Genomic DNA, 18,119 nt, shown 5'->3' with positions numbered 1-18,119 from the left:
TTTCTGCTATTCATATTCATGTTTACTTACCTCATGTGTGGTAACAATGTATCTCTTCTTTTTCTTCCATAGGTGATTTTCTTCTCATGTCCATCATGGTTGTATTTACACATCTACATATGTGGTCTGGATTATCCCTTCCCAGTTGCCTCTGGATTCCAGTCGCGTCATCTTCTCCCAGTGGCCTCACCACCCTCATTCATTGGTTTCTGGTATGTTATTTGTATCCTCCGGTCCTCCCAAATGTAGTTATGTTCTCTTATTTTTTTACTCTGTTTTCTTGTTTCGCTCTTTTTCATTCTGCTTCCTTTCTCTCATCTCTTTCTTCTATTTCTTGCTTTTTTCCAGTTCAATTTACTCTCTTTGATGGTCCTCCATTCTTCTAATATTTATCCCTTTTCTTTTACTTCAAGTTGGTATTTCCATGTATAAAGTTCTGTACTTTATAAGTATGGTTTTATACAGCAACTGTTCATGGGTAGAGCATTTTAGTTATAATATACATAGTTCTTTATGCCTTAATGTGTCATTTTGTGGGATGTCAAAGGGTTGGGTTCACCATCAAATGTTAGCAAAATTATTGACATGAAAGTCGCCAAACCAGTACAACAATGGGTTGGACATGCTTTTACCTCACAAGGATCAGGTAAACACAATGGTGTTGTAATTCTATGTAAAAGGTCCTTGAACGTCACATGAATTACACAAGAATCAGACATGGGAGGTCATTGGCTTATTTTAAAATTAACTATTAATAAAATACCAATTAATTTCTTTAACACATAAGCTCCAACGCAATTTGATAAATTATTCTGGCCAATTTTACTTACAAATTGATGTCTCGCACTGATGACTACCCAATATTTAGTGGAGCTTGCAACTTTGTAGTGGATGGCATCTTATCCTGGGGCTCAGATCACCAACAACCAACACATCCCCCAAGGTCTAATTCAACCTACTCAAAACTACACTCTGTACAAAGATGTATGATACCCGCACTATCCACTCGCTAAAGAGAGGCACGGTTCCACGACTACACCCTGCAGACAGATCTACACAGATGTACAGCTCTGACTCTATCCACTCTACCTGTGGATGTATGGTACAGACACTATTCACTCACCATACACCGGTATGAGTGGAAACTGCACACTGTACAAAGATGTATGATACCGACACTGTCCACTCGCTAAAGAGAGGCACGGTTCCACGATTACACCCTGCAGACAGATCTACACAGATGTACAGCTCTGACACTATCCCCTCTGCACATGGATGTACAGCTCTAACACCATCTCTGTGCACAGATATACAGCTCAGGTTCACAGTTCTGACACTATCTTCTCTGCACATGGATGTACAGCTCTGACACTATCCCCTCTGCACATGGATGTACAGCTCTGACACTATCCCCTCTGCATGCGGATGTATGATACTGACACTGTTCACCTGACATACACTGGTTGGAAAACTACACTCTGTACGCAGATGTACGATACCGACACTATCCACTCGCTAAAGAGAGTCACGGTTCCATGACTACAGATCTACACAGATGTACAGCTCTGACACTATCCCCTCTGCCTGTGGATGTATGTCACCGACACCATTCACTCACCATACACCGGCATGGTTTGAAAACTACACTCTGCACGTAGATGTATGATACCGGCACTATCCATTAGTTAAAGAGAGGTATAGTCCCAAAATTACAATCTGCAGACAGATCTACAGCTCTCACACTATAAACTTTCCACATACATCTACAGCTCTGAAACTATCCACTCTGCACACACATGCACGGATCTGACACCATTCACTCTGCACACACATGTACGGATCTGACACAATCCACTCTGCACACACATGCACGGATCTGACACAATCCACTCTGCACACACATGCACGGATCGGACACCATCCTCTCTGCACACACATGCGCGGATCTGATACCATCCACTCTGCACACACATGCACAGATCGGACACCATCCACTCTGCACACACATGCACGGATCGGACACCATGCACTCTGCACCCACATGCACGGATCGGACACCATCCTCTCTGCACACACATGCACGGATCGGACACCATCCACTCTGCAAACGTATGATACCGACACACTTCACTCGCCATGCAGAGGCAGAGGTCCAAAACTACTCTCTGCACACAGATATACAGCTCAGATGCACAGCTCTGACACCATCTCTGCGCACAGATATACAGCTCAGATGCACAGCTCTGACACTATCCCCTCTGCACACAGATATACGGCTCTCACTGTATACTTTCTACACAGATGCACTGCTCAGACTTTATTCACACAGTACAAGGATGTATGTTACCGACACTATCCCCTCTGCTCTCAGATGTACAGCTCTGACACCATCTCTGCGCACAGATATACAGCTCAGATGCACAGCTCTGACACTATCCCCTCTGCACACAGATATACGGCTCTCACTGTATACTTTCTACACAGATGTACTGCTCAGACTTTAATCACACAGTACACTGACATATGTTATCGACACTATTCACTCTGCGCATGGATGTACAGATCCAACAGTGGCCACTCTGCACACATGTTCAGCCACAACACTATCCTCTCGGCATGCAGAGCCACAGCTCCAAAATGACACTCTGTACACTGCGGCTTAGATTCTATGCGCTGTAAATATATGTAAATATATGACTCGACCCACTCTGTGACCCTGCCTATGGCTGCACATACACACTAGTGACCGTCATTCTCATCGCCTGAACGCCCTGCCCCGTTGATAACATCCAACTATGGGGGATCCATGAGGCAGCCCAATCAAGAAAGCAAAGAATCCAACATTCAAGAGAAAGTTGTTTAACTGTAAAACAGGGAAGTGGCAGAAACTCAACACCTTCGGTGCATCAGCGAGATCTTGGCGCGTCTAAGATGGATATTACCAGGTGATGGGGACACACAAGCCGTGGTAACCCCAGGATTACAGCACTAACATGGCCATTTACTGCCAGGCCCTAGAGAGGAACAGGGCAAAAGTGCAGTTTGTGATTATTTTATCAATAGCGCCTCCCGGCAGCTGAGGACAAATTCTACATAGAAGCTCCCCGTGCAACCACGCTGGGGTTAATGGCACACTTAACTCATATCTAGAAGTAGGGTGCAAAAATACCAGAGGCACCCAACAAAAATGCTGTGTGCACTTGGCTGGTTTTGCACCAGTCTGTACTGGTAAATGGCTGCCACTGGGTGACACTGTGACCATAAGGTATTCCAGTGCCTCAGGTATCCTGACTGTGATGGTCTTTGGGACTTTGGGAACATGGGAAGTCTGTTTACAGACATGACAAAGCCTTGAACCCTGAAACACTGGACCTTCTGCCCTGGACACCAGTGAACCCTCGGTGGTCCTGGGGAGACACTTTTTAATGTCCCCATGTCCTGGGAGATTTCACTGCGCAAAGCGGACTTAACACGTGGTTCCTGGTTTTAATCCTCAAAGCTCTGTCTACAGCCATTTACTGCTGCACCTAGAGCCAGAGAGCTGCTAACACTGGTGACCTCATTCTTCCAGGTACAAAGCTGGCATCACATGCTTCGCAGCAGGTGCAGCGGCACCGGGGCCTAAGGTGGACAGACCCACCACACCCCCATGTATGGTTGTATTTTACTATTCAAATGGGGCTCAGGGATCGCTACTTGCATCAGGGTCACTGCACCGTTCTTGTGCCACTCATCAGCGGCTGCTCTCAGTCTCACTGCACCCTTCCCGTGAGAGTGCTGAGTGTTAAAGGGCCGCTGCTCCGAGCCTCACTGCACCTTTCCCGTGAGAGTGCTGAGTATTAAAGGGCCGCTGCTCTCAGCCTCACTACACTCTTCCTGTGAGAGTGCTCAGTATCAAACGGCTGCTGCTCTCAGGGTCACTGTGCCCTTCACGTGAGAGTGCTCAGCATTAAAGGGCCGCTGCTCTCAGCCTCACTGCACCCTTCCCGTGAGAGTGCTGAGTATTAAAGTGCCGCTGCTCTCAGACTCACTGCACCCTTCACGTGAGAGTGCTGAGTATTAAAGGGCCACTGTTCTCAGCCTCACTGCGCCCTTCCTGTGAGAGTGCTGAGTATTAAAGGGCCGCTGCTCTCAGGCTCACTGCACCCTTCCCGTGAGAGTGCTGAGTATTAAAGCGCCGCTGCTCTCAGCCTCACTGCACCCTTCCTGTGAGAGTGCTGAGTATTAAAGGGCCGCTGCTCTCAGACTCACTGCACCTTTCCTATGAGTGCTGAGTATTAAAGGGACGCTGCTCCCAGCCTCACTGCACCCTTCCTGTGAGAGTGCTCAGTATTAAAGGGCCGCTGCTCTCAGCCTCACTACACTCTTCCTGTGAGAGTGCTCAATATTAAAGGGCCGCTGCCCTCAGGCTCACTGCACCCTTCCTGTGAGAGTGCTGAGTATTAAAGGGCCGCTGCTCTCAGCCTCACTGCACCCTTCCCGTGAGAGTGCTGAGTACTAAAGGGCCGCTGCTCTCAGTCTCACTGCACCCTTCCCGTGAGAGTGCTGAGTATTAAAGGGCCGCTGCTCTCAGCCTCACTGCACCCTTCCCGTGAGAGTGCTGAGTATTAAAGGGTCGCTGCTCTCAGCCTCACTGCACCCTTCCCGTGAGAGTGCTGAGTATTAAAGGGCCGCTGCTCTCAGCCTCACTGCACCCTTCTCGTGAGAGTGCTGAGTATTAAAGGGCTGCTGCTCTCAGCCTCACTGCACCCTTCCTATGAGAGTGCTGAGTAAAAAAGGGCCACTGCTCTCAGTCTCACTGCACCCTTCCTGTGAGAGTGCTCAGTATTGAAGGGCCAGTGCTCTCAGCCTCAATGCACCCTTCCTGTGACAGTGCTGAGTATTAATGGCCGCTGCTCTCAGGGTCACTGCACCCTTCCTGTGAGAGTGCTGAGTATTAAAGGGCCGCTGCTCTCACCCTCACTGCACCCTTCCTGTGCGAGTGCTGAGTATTAAAGGGCCGCTGCTCTCAGCCTCACTGCACCCTTCCTGTGAGAGTCCTCAGTATTAAAGGGCCACTGCTCTCAGTCTCACTGCACCCTTCCTGTGAAAGTGCTCAGTATTAAAGGGCCACTGCTCTCAGCCTCACTGCACCCTTCCTGTGACAGTGCTGAGTATTAAAGGGCTGCTGCTCTCAGCCTCACTGCACCCTTCCTGTGAGAGTGCTGAGTATTAAAGGGCTGCTGCTCTCAGCCTCACTGCACCCTTCCTATGAGAGTGCTGAGTAACAAAGGGCCACTGCTCTCAGTCTCACTGCACCCTTCCTGTGAGAGTGCTCAGTATTGAAGGGCCAGTGCTCTCAGCCTCAATGCACCCTTCCTGTGACAGTGCTGAGTATTAATGGCCGCTGCTCTCAGGGTCACTGCACCCTTCTTGTGAGAGTGCTGAGTATTAAAGGGCCGCTGCTCTCACCCTCACTGCACCCTTCCTGTGCGAGTGCTGAGTATTAAAGGGCCGCTGCTCTCAGCCTCACTGCACCCTTCCTGTGAGAGTCCTCAGTATTAAAGGGCCACTGCTCTCAGTCTCACTGCACCCTTCCTGTGAAAGTGCTCAGTATTAAAGGGCCACTGCTCTCAGCCTCACTGCACCCTTCCTGTGACAGTGCTGAGTATTAAAGGGCTGCTGCTCTCAGCCTCACTGCACCCTTCCTGTGAGAGTGCTCTGTATTAAAGGGCCGCTGATCTCAGCCTCACTGCACCCTTCCTGTGAGTGTGCTAAGTATTAAAGTGCCGCTGCTCTCAGGGTCACTGCACCCTTCCTGTGAGAGTGCTCAGTATTAAAGGGCCACTGCTCTCAGTCTCACTGCACCCTTCCTGTGAGAGTGCTCAGTATTAAAGGGCCGGTGCTCTCAGCCTCACTGCACCCTTCCTGTGACAGTGCTGAGTATTAATGGCCGCTGCTCTCAGGGTCACTGCGCCCTTCTTGTGAGAGTGCTGAGTATTAAAGGGCCGCTGCTCTCAGCGTCACTGCAACTTTCCTATGAGAGTGCTGAGTATTAAAGGGACGCTGCTCTCAGCCTGACTGCGCCCTTCTTGTGAGAGTGCTGAGTATTAAAGGGACGCTGCTCTCAGCCTGACTGCGCCCTTCCTGTGAGAGTGCTGAGTATTAAAGGGACTCTGCTCTCAGCATGACTGCGCCCTTCTTGTGAGAGTGCTGAGTATTAAAGGGACGCTGCTCTCAGCCTGACTGCGCCCTTCCTGTGAGAGTGCTGAATATTAAAGGGCCGCTGCTCTCAGCCTCACTGCACCCATCCTGTGAGAGCGCTGAGTATTAAAGGCCCGATGCTCTCAGGGTCACTGCGCCCTTCCTGTGAGAGTGCTGAGTATTAAAGGGCCGATGCTCTCAGGGTCACTGTGCCCTTTCTGTGAGAGTGCTGAGTATTAAAGGGCCGCTGCTCTCAGGCTCACTGCACCCTTCCAGTGAGAGTGCTGAGTATTAAAGTGCCGCTGCTCTCAGACTCACTGCACCTTTCCTATGAGTGCTGAGTATTAAAGGGAGGCTGCTCCCAGCCTCACTGCACCCTACCTGTGAGAGTGCTCAGTATTAAAGGGGCGGTGCTCTCAGCCTCACTACACTCTTCCTGTGAGAGTGCTCAATATTAAAGGGCCGCTGCCCTCAGGCTCACTGCACCCTTCCTGTGAGAGTGCTGAGTATTAAAGGGCCGCTGCCCTCAGCCTCACTGCACCCTTCCCGTGAGAGTGCTGAGTACTAAAGGGCCGCTGCTCTCAGGCTCACTGCACCCTTCCCGTGAGAGTGCTGAGTATTAAAGGGCCGCTGCTCTCAGCCTCACTACACTCTTCCTGTGAGAGTGCTCAGTATCAAACGGCTGCTGCTCTCAGGGTCACTGTGCCCTTCACGTGAGAGTGCTCAGTATTAAAGGGCCGCTGCTCTCAGCCTCACTGCACCCTTCCCGTGAGAGTGCTGAGTATTAAAGGGCCGCTGCTCTCAGCCTCACTGCACCCTTCCCGTGAGAGTGCTGAGTATTAAAGTGCCGCTGCTCTCAGACTCACTGCACCTTTCCTATGAGTGCTGAGTATTAAAGGGACGCTGCTCCCAGCCTCACTGCACCCTTCCTGTGAGAGTGCTCAGTATTAAAGGGCCGCTGCTCTCAGCCTCACTACACTCTTCCTGTGAGAGTGCTCAATATTAAAGGGCCGCTGCCCTCAGGCTCACTGCACCCTTCCTGTGAGAGTGCTGAGTATTAAAGGGCCGCTGCTCTCAGCCTCACTGCACCCTTCCCGTGAGAGTGCTGAGTACTAAAGGGCCGCTGCTCTCAGTCTCACTGCACCCTTCCCGTGAGAGTGCTGAGTATTAAAGGGCCGCTGCTCTCAGCCTCACTGCACCCTTCCCGTGAGAGTGCTGAGTATTAAAGGGTCGCTGCTCTCAGCCTCACTGCACCCTTCCCGTGAGAGTGCTGAGTATTAAAGGGCCGCTGCTCTCAGCCTCACTGCACCCTTCTCGTGAGAGTGCTGAGTATTAAAGGGCTGCTGCTCTCAGCCTCACTGCACCCTTCCTATGAGAGTGCTGAGTAACAAAGGGCCACTGCTCTCAGTCTCACTGCACCCTTCCTGTGAGAGTGCTCAGTATTGAAGGGCCAGTGCTCTCAGCCTCAATGCACCCTTCCTGTGACAGTGCTGAGTATTAATGGCCGCTGCTCTCAGGGTCACTGCACCCTTCCTGTGAGAGTGCTGAGTATTAAAGGGCCGCTGCTCTCACCCTCACTGCACCCTTCCTGTGCGAGTGCTGAGTATTAAAGGGCCGCTGCTCTCAGCCTCACTGCACCCTTCCTGTGAGAGTCCTCAGTATTAAAGGGCCACTGCTCTCAGTCTCACTGCACCCTTCCTGTGAAAGTGCTCAGTATTAAAGGGCCACTGCTCTCAGCCTCACTGCACCCTTCCTGTGACAGTGCTGAGTATTAAAGGGCTGCTGCTCTCAGCCTCACTGCACCCTTCCTGTGAGAGTGCTGAGTATTAAAGGGCTGCTGCTCTCAGCCTCACTGCACCCTTCCTATGAGAGTGCTGAGTAACAAAGGGCCACTGCTCTCAGTCTCACTGCACCCTTCCTGTGAGAGTGCTCAGTATTGAAGGGCCAGTGCTCTCAGCCTCAATGCACCCTTCCTGTGACAGTGCTGAGTATTAATGGCCGCTGCTCTCAGGGTCACTGCACCCTTCCTGTGAGAGTGCTGAGTATTAAAGGGCCGCTGCTCTCACCCTCACTGCACCCTTCCTGTGCGAGTGCTGAGTATTAAAGGGCCGCTGCTCTCAGCCTCACTGCACCCTTCCTGTGAGAGTCCTCAGTATTAAAGGGCCACTGCTCTCAGTCTCACTGCACCCTTCCTGTGAAAGTGCTCAGTATTAAAGGGCCACTGCTCTCAGCCTCACTGCACCCTTCCTGTGACAGTGCTGAGTATTAAAGGGCTGCTGCTCTCAGCCTCACTGCACCCTTCCTGTGAGAGTGCTCTGTATTAAAGGGCCGCTGATCTCAGCCTCACTGCACCCTTCCTGTGAGTGTGCTAAGTATTAAAGGCCCGATGCTCTCAGGGTCACTGCGCCCTTCCTGTGAGAGTGCTGAGTATTAAAGGGCCGATGCTCTCAGGGTCACTGTGCCCTTTCTGTGAGAGTGCTGAGTATTAAAGGGCCGCTGCTCTCAGGCTCACTGCACCCTTCCAGTGAGAGTGCTGAGTATTAAAGTGCCGCTGCTCTCAGACTCACTGCACCTTTCCTATGAGTGCTGAGTATTAAAGGGAGGCTGCTCCCAGCCTCACTGCACCCTACCTGTGAGAGTGCTCAGTATTAAAGGGGCGGTGCTCTCAGCCTCACTACACTCTTCCTGTGAGAGTGCTCAATATTAAAGGGCCGCTGCCCTCAGGCTCACTGCACCCTTCCTGTGAGAGTGCTGAGTATTAAAGGGCCGCTGCCCTCAGCCTCACTGCACCCTTCCCGTGAGAGTGCTGAGTACTAAAGGGCCGCTGCTCTCAGGCTCACTGCACCCTTCCCGTGAGAGTGCTGAGTATTAAAGGGCCGCTGCTCTCAGCCTCACTACACTCTTCCTGTGAGAGTGCTCAGTATCAAACGGCTGCTGCTCTCAGGGTCACTGTGCCCTTCACGTGAGAGTGCTCAGTATTAAAGGGCCGCTGCTCTCAGCCTCACTGCACCCTTCCCGTGAGAGTGCTGAGTATTAAAGGGCCGCTGCTCTCAGCCTCACTGCACCCTTCCCGTGAGAGTGCTGAGTATTAAAGTGCCGCTGCTCTCAGACTCACTGCACCTTTCCTATGAGTGCTGAGTATTAAAGGGACGCTGCTCCCAGCCTCACTGCACCCTTCCTGTGAGAGTGCTCAGTATTAAAGGGCCGCTGCTCTCAGCCTCACTACACTCTTCCTGTGAGAGTGCTCAATATTAAAGGGCCGCTGCCCTCAGGCTCACTGCACCCTTCCTGTGAGAGTGCTGAGTATTAAAGGGCCGCTGCTCTCAGCCTGACTGCACCCTTCCCGTGAGAGTGCTGAGTACTAAAGGGCCGCTGCTCTCAGTCTCACGGCACCCTTCCCGTGAGAGTGCTGAGTATTAAAGGGCCGCTGCTCTCAGCCTCACTGCACCCTTCCCGTGAGAGTGCTGAGTATTAAAGGGTCGCTGCTCTCAGCCTCACTGCACCCTTCCCGTGAGAGTGCTGAGTATTAAAGGGCCGCTGCTCTCAGCCTCACTGCACCCTTCTCGTGAGAGTGCTGAGTATTAAAGGGCTGCTGCTCTCAGCCTCACTGCACCCTTCCTATGAGAGTGCTGAGTAACAAAGGGCCACTGCTCTCAGTCTCACTGCACCCTTCCTGTGAGAGTGCTCAGTATTGAAGGGCCAGTGCTCTCAGCCTCAATGCACCCTTCCTGTGACAGTGCTGAGTATTAATGGCCGCTGCTCTCAGGGTCACTGCACCCTTCCTGTGAGAGTGCTGAGTATTAAAGGGCCGCTGCTCTCACCCTCACTGCACCCTTCCTGTGCGAGTGCTGAGTATTAAAGGGCCGCTGCTCTCAGCCTCACTGCACCCTTCCTGTGAGAGTCCTCAGTATTAAAGGGCCACTGCTCTCAGTCTCACTGCACCCTTCCTGTGAAAGTGCTCAGTATTAAAGGGCCACTGCTCTCAGCCTCACTGCACCCTTCCTGTGACAGTGCTGAGTATTAAAGGGCTGCTGCTCTCAGCCTCACTGCACCCTTCCTGTGAGAGTGCTGAGTATTAAAGGGCTGCTGCTCTCAGCCTCACTGCACCCTTCCTATGAGAGTGCTGAGTAACAAAGGGCCACTGCTCTCAGTCTCACTGCACCCTTCCTGTGAGAGTGCTCAGTATTGAAGGGCCAGTGCTCTCAGCCTCAATGCACCCTTCCTGTGACAGTGCTGAGTATTAATGGCCGCTGCTCTCAGGGTCACTGCACCCTTCCTGTGAGAGTGCTGAGTATTAATGGGCCGCTGCTCTCACCCTCACTGCACCCTTCCTGTGCGAGTGCTGAGTATTAAAGGGCCGCTGCTCTCAGCCTCACTGCACCCTTCCTGTGAGAGTCCTCAGTATTAAAGGGCCACTGCTCTCAGTCTCACTGCACCCTTCCTGTGAAAGTGCTCAGTATTAAAGGGCCACTGCTCTCAGCCTCACTGCACCCTTCCTGTGACAGTGCTCAGTATTAAAGGGCCACTGCTCTCAGTCTCACTGCACCCTTCCTGTGAGAGTGCTCAGTATTAAAGGGCCGGTGCTCTCAGCCTCACTGCACCCTTCCTGTGACAGTGCTGAGTATTAATGGCCGCTGCTCTCAGGGTCACTGCGCCCTTCTTGTGAGAGTGCTGAGTATTAAAGGGCCGCTGCTCTCAGCGTCACTGCAACTTTCCTATGAGAGTGCTGAGTATTAAAGGGACGCTGCTCTCAGCCTGACTGCGCCCTTCTTGTGAGAGTGCTGAGTATTAAAGGGACGCTGCTCTCAGCCTGACTGCGCCCTTCCTGTGAGAGTGCTGAGTATTAAAGGGACTCTGCTCTCAGCATGACTGCGCCCTTCTTGTGAGAGTGCTGAGTATTAAAGGGACGCTGCTCTCAGCCTGACTGCGCCCTTCCTGTGAGAGTGCTGAATATTAAAGGGCCGCTGCTCTCAGCCTCACTGCACCCATCCTGTGAGAGCGCTGAGTATTAAAGGCCCGATGCTCTCAGGGTCACTGCGCCCTTCCTGTGAGAGTGCTGAGTATTAAAGGGCCGATGCTCTCAGGGTCACTGTGCCCTTTCTGTGAGAGTGCTGAGTATTAAAGGGCCGCTGCTCTCAGCCTCACTGCACCCTTCCAGTGAGAGTGCTGAGTATTAAAGTGCCGCTGCTCTCAGACTCACTGCACCTTTCCTATGAGTGCTGAGTATTAAAGAGAGGCTGCTCCCAGCCTCACTGCACCCTACCTGTGAGAGTGCTCAGTATTAAAGGGGCGGTGCTCTCAGCCTCACTACACTCTTCCTGTGAGAGTGCTCAATATTAAAGGGCCGCTGCCCTCAGGCTCACTGCACCCTTCCTGTGAGAGTGCTGAGTATTAAAGGGCCGCTGCCCTCAGCCTCACTGCACCCTTCCCGTGAGAGTGCTGAGTACTAAAGGGCCGCTGCTCTCAGTCTCACTGCACCCTTCCCGTGAGAGTGCTGAGTATTAAAGGGCCGCTGCTCTCAGCCTCACTGCACCCTTCCAGTGAGAGTGCTGAGTATTAAAGGGTCGCTGCTCTCAGCCTCACTGCACCCTTCCCGTGAGAGTGCTGAGTATTAAAGGGCCGCTGCTCTCAGCCTCACTGCACCCTTCTCGTGAGAGTGCTGAGTATTAAAGGGCCGATGCTCTCAGGGTCACTGTGCCCTTTCTGTGAGAGTGCTGAGTATTAAAGGGCCGCTGCTCTCAGCCTCACTGCACCCTTCCAGTGAGAGTGCTGAGTATTAAAGTGCCGCTGCTCTCAGACTCACTGCACCTTTCCTGTGACAGTGCTGAGTATTAATGGCCGCTGCTCTCAGGGTCACTGCACCCTTCCTGTGAGAGTGCTGAGTATTAATGGGCCGCTGCTCTCACCCTCACTGCACCCTTCCTGTGAGAGTGCTGAGTATTAAAGGGCCGCTGCTCTCAGCCTCACTGCACCCTTCCTGTGAGAGTGCTCTGTATTAAAGGGCCGCTGATCTCAGCCTCACTGCACCCTTCCTGTGAGTGTGCTAAGTATTAAAGTGCCGCTGCTCTCAGGGTCACTGCACCCTTCCTGTGAGAGTGCTCAGTATTAAAGGGCCGCTGCTCTCAGCCTCACTGCACCCTTCTCGTGAGAGTGCTGAGTATTAAAGGGCTGCTGCTCTCAGCCTCACTGCACCCTTCCTATGAGAGTGCTGAGTAACAAAGGGCCACTGCTCTCAGTCTCACTGCACCCTTCCTGTGAGAGTGCTCAGTATTGAAGGGCCAGTGCTCTCAGCCTCAATGCACCCTTCCTGTGACAGTGCTGAGTATTAATGGCCGCTGCTCTCAGGGTCACTGCACCCTTCCTGTGAGAGTGCTGAGTATTAAAGGGCCGCTGCTCTCACCCTCACTGCACCCTTCCCGTGAGAGTGCTGAGTACTAAAGGGCCGCTGCTCTCAGTCTCACTGCACCCTTCCCGTGAGAGTGCTGAGTATTAAAGGGCCGCTGCTCTCAGCCTCACTGCACCCTTCCCGTGAGAGTGCTGAGTATTAAAGGGTCGCTGCTCTCAGCCTCACTGCACCCTTCCCGTGAGAGTGCTGAGTATTAAAGGGCCGCTGCTCTCAGCCTCACTGCACCCTTCTCGTGAGAGTGCTGAGTATTAAAGGGCTGCTGCTCTCAGCCTCACTGCACCCTTCCTATGAGAGTGCTGAGTAACAAAGGGCCACTGCTCTCAGTCTCACTGCACCCTTCCTGTGAGAGTGCTCAGTATTAAAGGGCCGGTGCTCTCAGCCTCACTGCACCCTTCCTGTGACAGTGCTGAGTATTAATGGCCGCTGCTCTCAGGGTCACTGCACCCTTCCTGTGAGAGTGCTGAGTATTAAAGGGCCGCTGCTCTCACCCTCACTGCACCCTTCCTGTGAGAGTGCTGAGTATTAAAGGGCCGCTGCTCTCAGCCTCACTGCACCCTTCCTGTGAGAGTGCTCTGTATTAAAGGGCCGCTGATCTCAGCCTCACTGCACCCTTCCTGTGAGTGTGCTAAGTATTAAAGTGCCGCTGCTCTCAGGGTCACTGCACCCTTCCTGTGAGAGTGCTCAGTATTAAAGGGCCACTGCTCTCAGTCTCACTGCACCCTTCCTGTGAGAGTGCTCAGTATTAAAGGGCCGGTGCTCTCAGCCTCACTGCACCCTTCCTGTGACAGTGCTGAGTATTAATGGCCGCTGCTCTCAGGGTCACTGCGCCCTTCTTGTGAGAGTGCTGAGTATTAAAGGGCCGCTGCTCTCAGCCTCACTGCACCTTTCCTATGAGAGTGCTGAGTATTAAAGGGACGCTTTCTCAGCCTGACTGCGCCCTTCTTGTGAGAGTGCTGAGTATTAAAGGGACGCTGCTCTCAGCCTGACTGCGCCCTTCCTGTGAGAGTGCTGAGTATTAAAGGGACTCTGCTCTCAGCATGACTGCGCCCTTCTTGTGAGAGTGCTGAGTATTAAAGGGACGCTGCTCTCAGCCTGACTGCGCCCTTCCTGTGAGAGTGCTGAGTATTAAAGGGACTCTGCTCTCAGCCTGAATGCGCCCTTCCTGTGAGAGTGCTGAATATTAAACGGCCGCTGCTCTCAGGCTTACTGCACCCTTCCTATGAGAGCGCTGAGTATTAAAGGCCCGATGCTCTCAGGGTCACTGTGCCCTTCCTGTGAGAGTGCTGAGTATTAAAGGCCCGATGCTCTCAGGGTCACTGTGCCCTTCCTGTGAGAGTGCTGAGTATTAAAGTGCCGCTGCTCCCAGGGTCACTGTTTACCTTCCTATGGTCTCCTCTAGTCCAGATACCCGGTGACTTCAGCAAAGTACAGGAAACAAACACAAACACACTTCAGGCAAAGGGAACTGTGGGAGGGAACAAAGGGTCGATGCTTCTTGAAGTGATCACTTTTAATGGTTATCTCCGATAAACAATCAAAGGCAAGCATATTGCTTGGTAAGGCACAAAAGTTAAACATCTCATAATACAAATTTAAACATAGTTCAATCGAGAAGACAGATGGGTAATTTCAAGATATACAATTACCCACACATAAAACTAATCTTAATCCATGGTCATTTTTTTCCCCTTGTTAATTTCAGACTTTTTTTTATTAAGCTTACAGATCAAAGAAACATCATCTCCTCTCCACCGCCGTACAATCAAGAGTAAAATAAAAGTTGAAGCGGCCCAGCAGCGAGGAGGGATGGGGCAGAGTCAAGAATACTGCAGGAGCAACAAATGTGGCAGCTGCTTCCGGCTTCTGTCGGGAGCTCAGGCCGATGGAGGTCGTGAGATGGGTCCTTGCTGATGGTGTTGCCGGAAGCTCCCAGTTTCTGCTTCTGTAACACAGAGACCCATATCAGACATTTATGAAGAGATGTGGCTTTAACAGCCAAGGAGCCACTAAACTGCAATTTACAGCCAGATACCAAGAAAGAATGTGAACAGATGTGAATATACGAGCACGTCTGAAAAGGAAAATGTTACTTACCCTGTAAGAATCTGTTGCGTGTAGTGCATTAGACTCACATGCCCACATGCTCCTGCCATCTAGTGTTTGGCTCGGATATTTGCAAAACCTTTTTCTACGAAGAAAGATTTTCAAGTCTCAGGGTGAACTGGAGCTCCCCCTCAATAGCGATTGCACGTCGGCACTCAATCAGTTAATCAGTCAGTGTTTGTAGAGCGCAACTACTCACCCGGGAGGGTCTCAAGGTGCTGGAGGTGGGGGGATGGGGGTGGTGGGAAGGACAAAGCCTCATCCGTGGAGCCACGTCTTGAGGTTCTTCCTGAAGATGGTGCGCGATGGGCTTTATCTGAGGTGCATGGGTAGGTTATTCCAGCTCTTTGCTGCAAGGTAGGTGAAGGACCTTCCTCCGGCGGCGGTTTTCCGTATGCGTGGGACGGTGGCCAGTGCCGGCGGAGCGGAGGGGTCTGGAGGGGATGTGGAAGGAGATGCGGTGATTTAGGTAGGCCGGTCCGATGTTGTGAATGGCTTGTAGGTGTGGGGGAGTAGCTTGAACATGATTTGTTTCTCCACCGGGAGCCAGTGGAGGGTCCTCAGGTGCTGGGAGATATCTTCCTGGCAGCCAGAGGTTCAGGACGAGTCTGGTGGCGGCCTTTTGGATGAGTTGCAGCTTTCTGATGTTCTTTGTTGTGGTGCCGGTGTAGAGTGCGTTGCCGTAGTCAAGTTTGCTTGTGACTAAGGCGTGGGTGACTGCCCTGCTGCAGTCTACTGGGATCAATTAGAAAATCTATCCAAGTCGGCGGAGGGCGTGCCAGCAGGAGGAGGTGACCTTGTGTAACTGTCGGGTCATTGATAGGGAGGAGTCAAGCATGAGTCCTAGGTTGCGGGCGTGGTCAGTTGGAGAAGGCGGGGCGCTGAGAGATCTACGCCACCAGGAGTCGTCCCAGGCTGAAGTGGAGTTTCCGAAGATGATGAGCTCAGTCTTATCTGAGTTGAGCTTGAGGCAGCTCTCTCTCATCCAGGCAGCGACAGCTTCCATTCCTGTGTGGAAGTTCCTCTTGGCCTCGTCCAGGTTTTCAGTGAGGGATACAATGAGTTGTGTGTCATCAGCATATGACACAGTGCTCATTCCGTGGCCTCTGACGATGGCTGCAAGTGGGGCCATGTATATGCTTAAGAGTGTTGGGCTCAGGGAGGATCCCTGAGGAACTCCGCAGCTGACTTCTGTAGGTTTGGATGCGTTGGGTGGGAGCCTCACTCTGTGTTCTTCCGGAGATGAAGGAGCGGATCCATTGCAGGGCTTTTCTGTGGATACCTGCGCTGTGGAGACTGGTGCATACGGTGCTGTGGCACTAATTCCATGTTAGTCTTTTTCACGCAGTGGGTGAGGGAAGCATGGAGTAGCAAGAGAAAGAAGTATGGTCACCATATGACCATGTGTACTATGAAAGTAAGATAAGTAATAAACAAGAGGCCGGTGGAGGAGTCAAATGCTTTTGAGGAGAAAGGTGGGCACATGTGAATCAAAAGCCCTACATGCTATGAACACATGCTTACTGTGTAACATTGTCCATTCATAGCATGTGTGACTGTAGATGCAGATGCTCTGCTCAGACTATAAAACAGTTACCCTTTCAAGCAGTGGCTCGCATGCGAATGATACATAGCATGTGTGGCTGCAGATGCACCTGCTCTGCATAGGCTATAAAGCAGTTACCCTTTCACGCAGTGGTTCGCGTGCGGATGATACATAGCATGTGTGGCTGCAGATGCACATGTTCTGCGCAGACTATAAAACAGTTACACTTTCAAGCAATGGCTCGCGTGCGGATGATGCTTAGCATGTGTGGCTGTAGATGCACATGTTCTGCACAGACTATAAAGCAGTTACCCTTTCAAGCGGTGGATAGCATGTGGTGATGCATGGCCTATGTGGATGTAGATGCACATGCTATGCACAGACTGTGAAGCAGTACTCCCTGTGTGCAGTGGCTGGCTTGTGGATGATGCATAGCATGTGTGGATGCAGATGTACATGCTCTGCACAGGCTGTAAAACAGTAACCCCTGCGTGCAGTGGCTAGCGTGTGGTGATGCATGGCATGTCTGGCTGTAGATGCACATGCTCTGCACAGACTGTAAATCAGTACTCCCTGCGTGCAGTGGCTAGTGTGTGGATGATGCAGGTGACAAAGTCCTTAGGACTGTCTGGCCAACCATAGCCTGCTGGAGAGCTGGGATGTGCACACACCAGTGTTCAGTGAATGTGAGTGGGGATGACCACGTGACTGCCTTACTTATGTCAGCTAACGGAATATTACCAAGGAATAGTGCACCCTGGGGTAACAGTGAGGACTCTTTTAGGTTTACAGTTGTAGGTCTGGATGCACTATTCATCAAACAATACTGGCCTCAGAAATGGGCAGGTCTTTGTGAGGGTTTGCAAAGGTTACAAATAACTGTTGGGACCTGAGGAAAGGTTTGGTTCTGTCACTGTAATACACAAGAGTGTGCTTGACATCTACGGTGTGATGGGCTCCTTTCGCTGCCGAGTATGGGGATAGAAGACTGGTGGCTCTAAAGTCTGGAGAGGAACCTTAGGTTGGTTCCGAGAATGGCCTTGTCCCGTGGACCTGAATGATGGGTTCTTGAAGCAACTCAGTGATATGTCAGAGATATTATGGCTACAGTAAGCTAGTTTCCAGGAGACAACCTGAAAGGGGCACGAATGCAAACGCTAAGGACCACATTGAGGTCCATATGGGGACATGGGTACCTCTGGGGAGGGAAGACCCTCTTAAAGCCCTTCATACAGAAATGCGAAATAGGAAGGAGTGTTCCCTGTTTTGCATGTGTGCAGCCATAGTCGATCGATGTAGCCGTATAGAAGTGTAAGCGAGGCCTGACTTTTGGAGGTGAGAAGGTAACACATAGGGGGTCATTACGCCCCCGACGGTCAGTGGTATAGTGGCGGTAGTACCGCCAACAGGCTGGCGGTACATACCACATATTATGACATTGCCGGTTTGGCCAAAGCCAAGAGCTCCTGGAGCTTGACCATGGTAGGGTTAGAACCTGTACTAATCTTTTTTAGCTTGCAGAGGGACCTTAACTCTCCCGTCCCTAGATGGAGGTAGGGGGTGAGGTTGAGTTCCACAACCGTTTCCTCTGAGCTGCTCATTATGTTACTGAAGTTGGGATTACTTTTTAGAAACTAAAAGTTACTTCTTGTTGCTAACCCCTAACTTACAATAACTTTTAAATTAAAAAGAAATGCCAAGGGGGCTTAACGAAGGCCCTAGCAGGACTTTAAAGATTTAGAAAAATATGCCAAATTAAAAAATCAGTCTCTAAAGGCAATTTTGGAACTTAGTTGCATGATCAGGTTTTGGCTGAGTAGTTCAGCAAATGCAAAGTAGTAGGCCCCACCACTGATCCACCAGTGTAGGAAGCTGGTTCTG

At 51.7% G+C, this 18,119-nt stretch overlaps 1 protein-coding gene across 1 annotated transcript in view; it reads right to left on the bottom strand.

The window, feature by feature from the left end:
- Positions 1–14,264: 14,264 nt before the first annotated feature.
- LOC138301430 (major histocompatibility complex class I-related gene protein-like) overlaps positions 14,265–18,119 on the bottom strand; it is a 39,969-nt gene continuing 36,114 nt past the window's right edge. The window contains exon 5 of the mRNA XM_069241921.1: positions 14,265–14,531. Within this exon, the coding sequence (XP_069098022.1) occupies positions 14,464–14,531 (68 nt within the window). The 3' untranslated portion in view covers positions 14,265–14,463. The remainder of the gene's footprint in view (positions 14,532–18,119) is intronic.

The sequence above is a fragment of the Pleurodeles waltl genome, chromosome 6, assembly GCF_031143425.1.
Source record: "Pleurodeles waltl isolate 20211129_DDA chromosome 6, aPleWal1.hap1.20221129, whole genome shotgun sequence".
Taxonomy (NCBI): Eukaryota; Metazoa; Chordata; class Amphibia; order Caudata; family Salamandridae; genus Pleurodeles; species Pleurodeles waltl.
The sequence above is the reverse complement of the archived record's forward strand: the minus strand, read 5'-3'. Positions and strand labels throughout refer to the sequence as shown.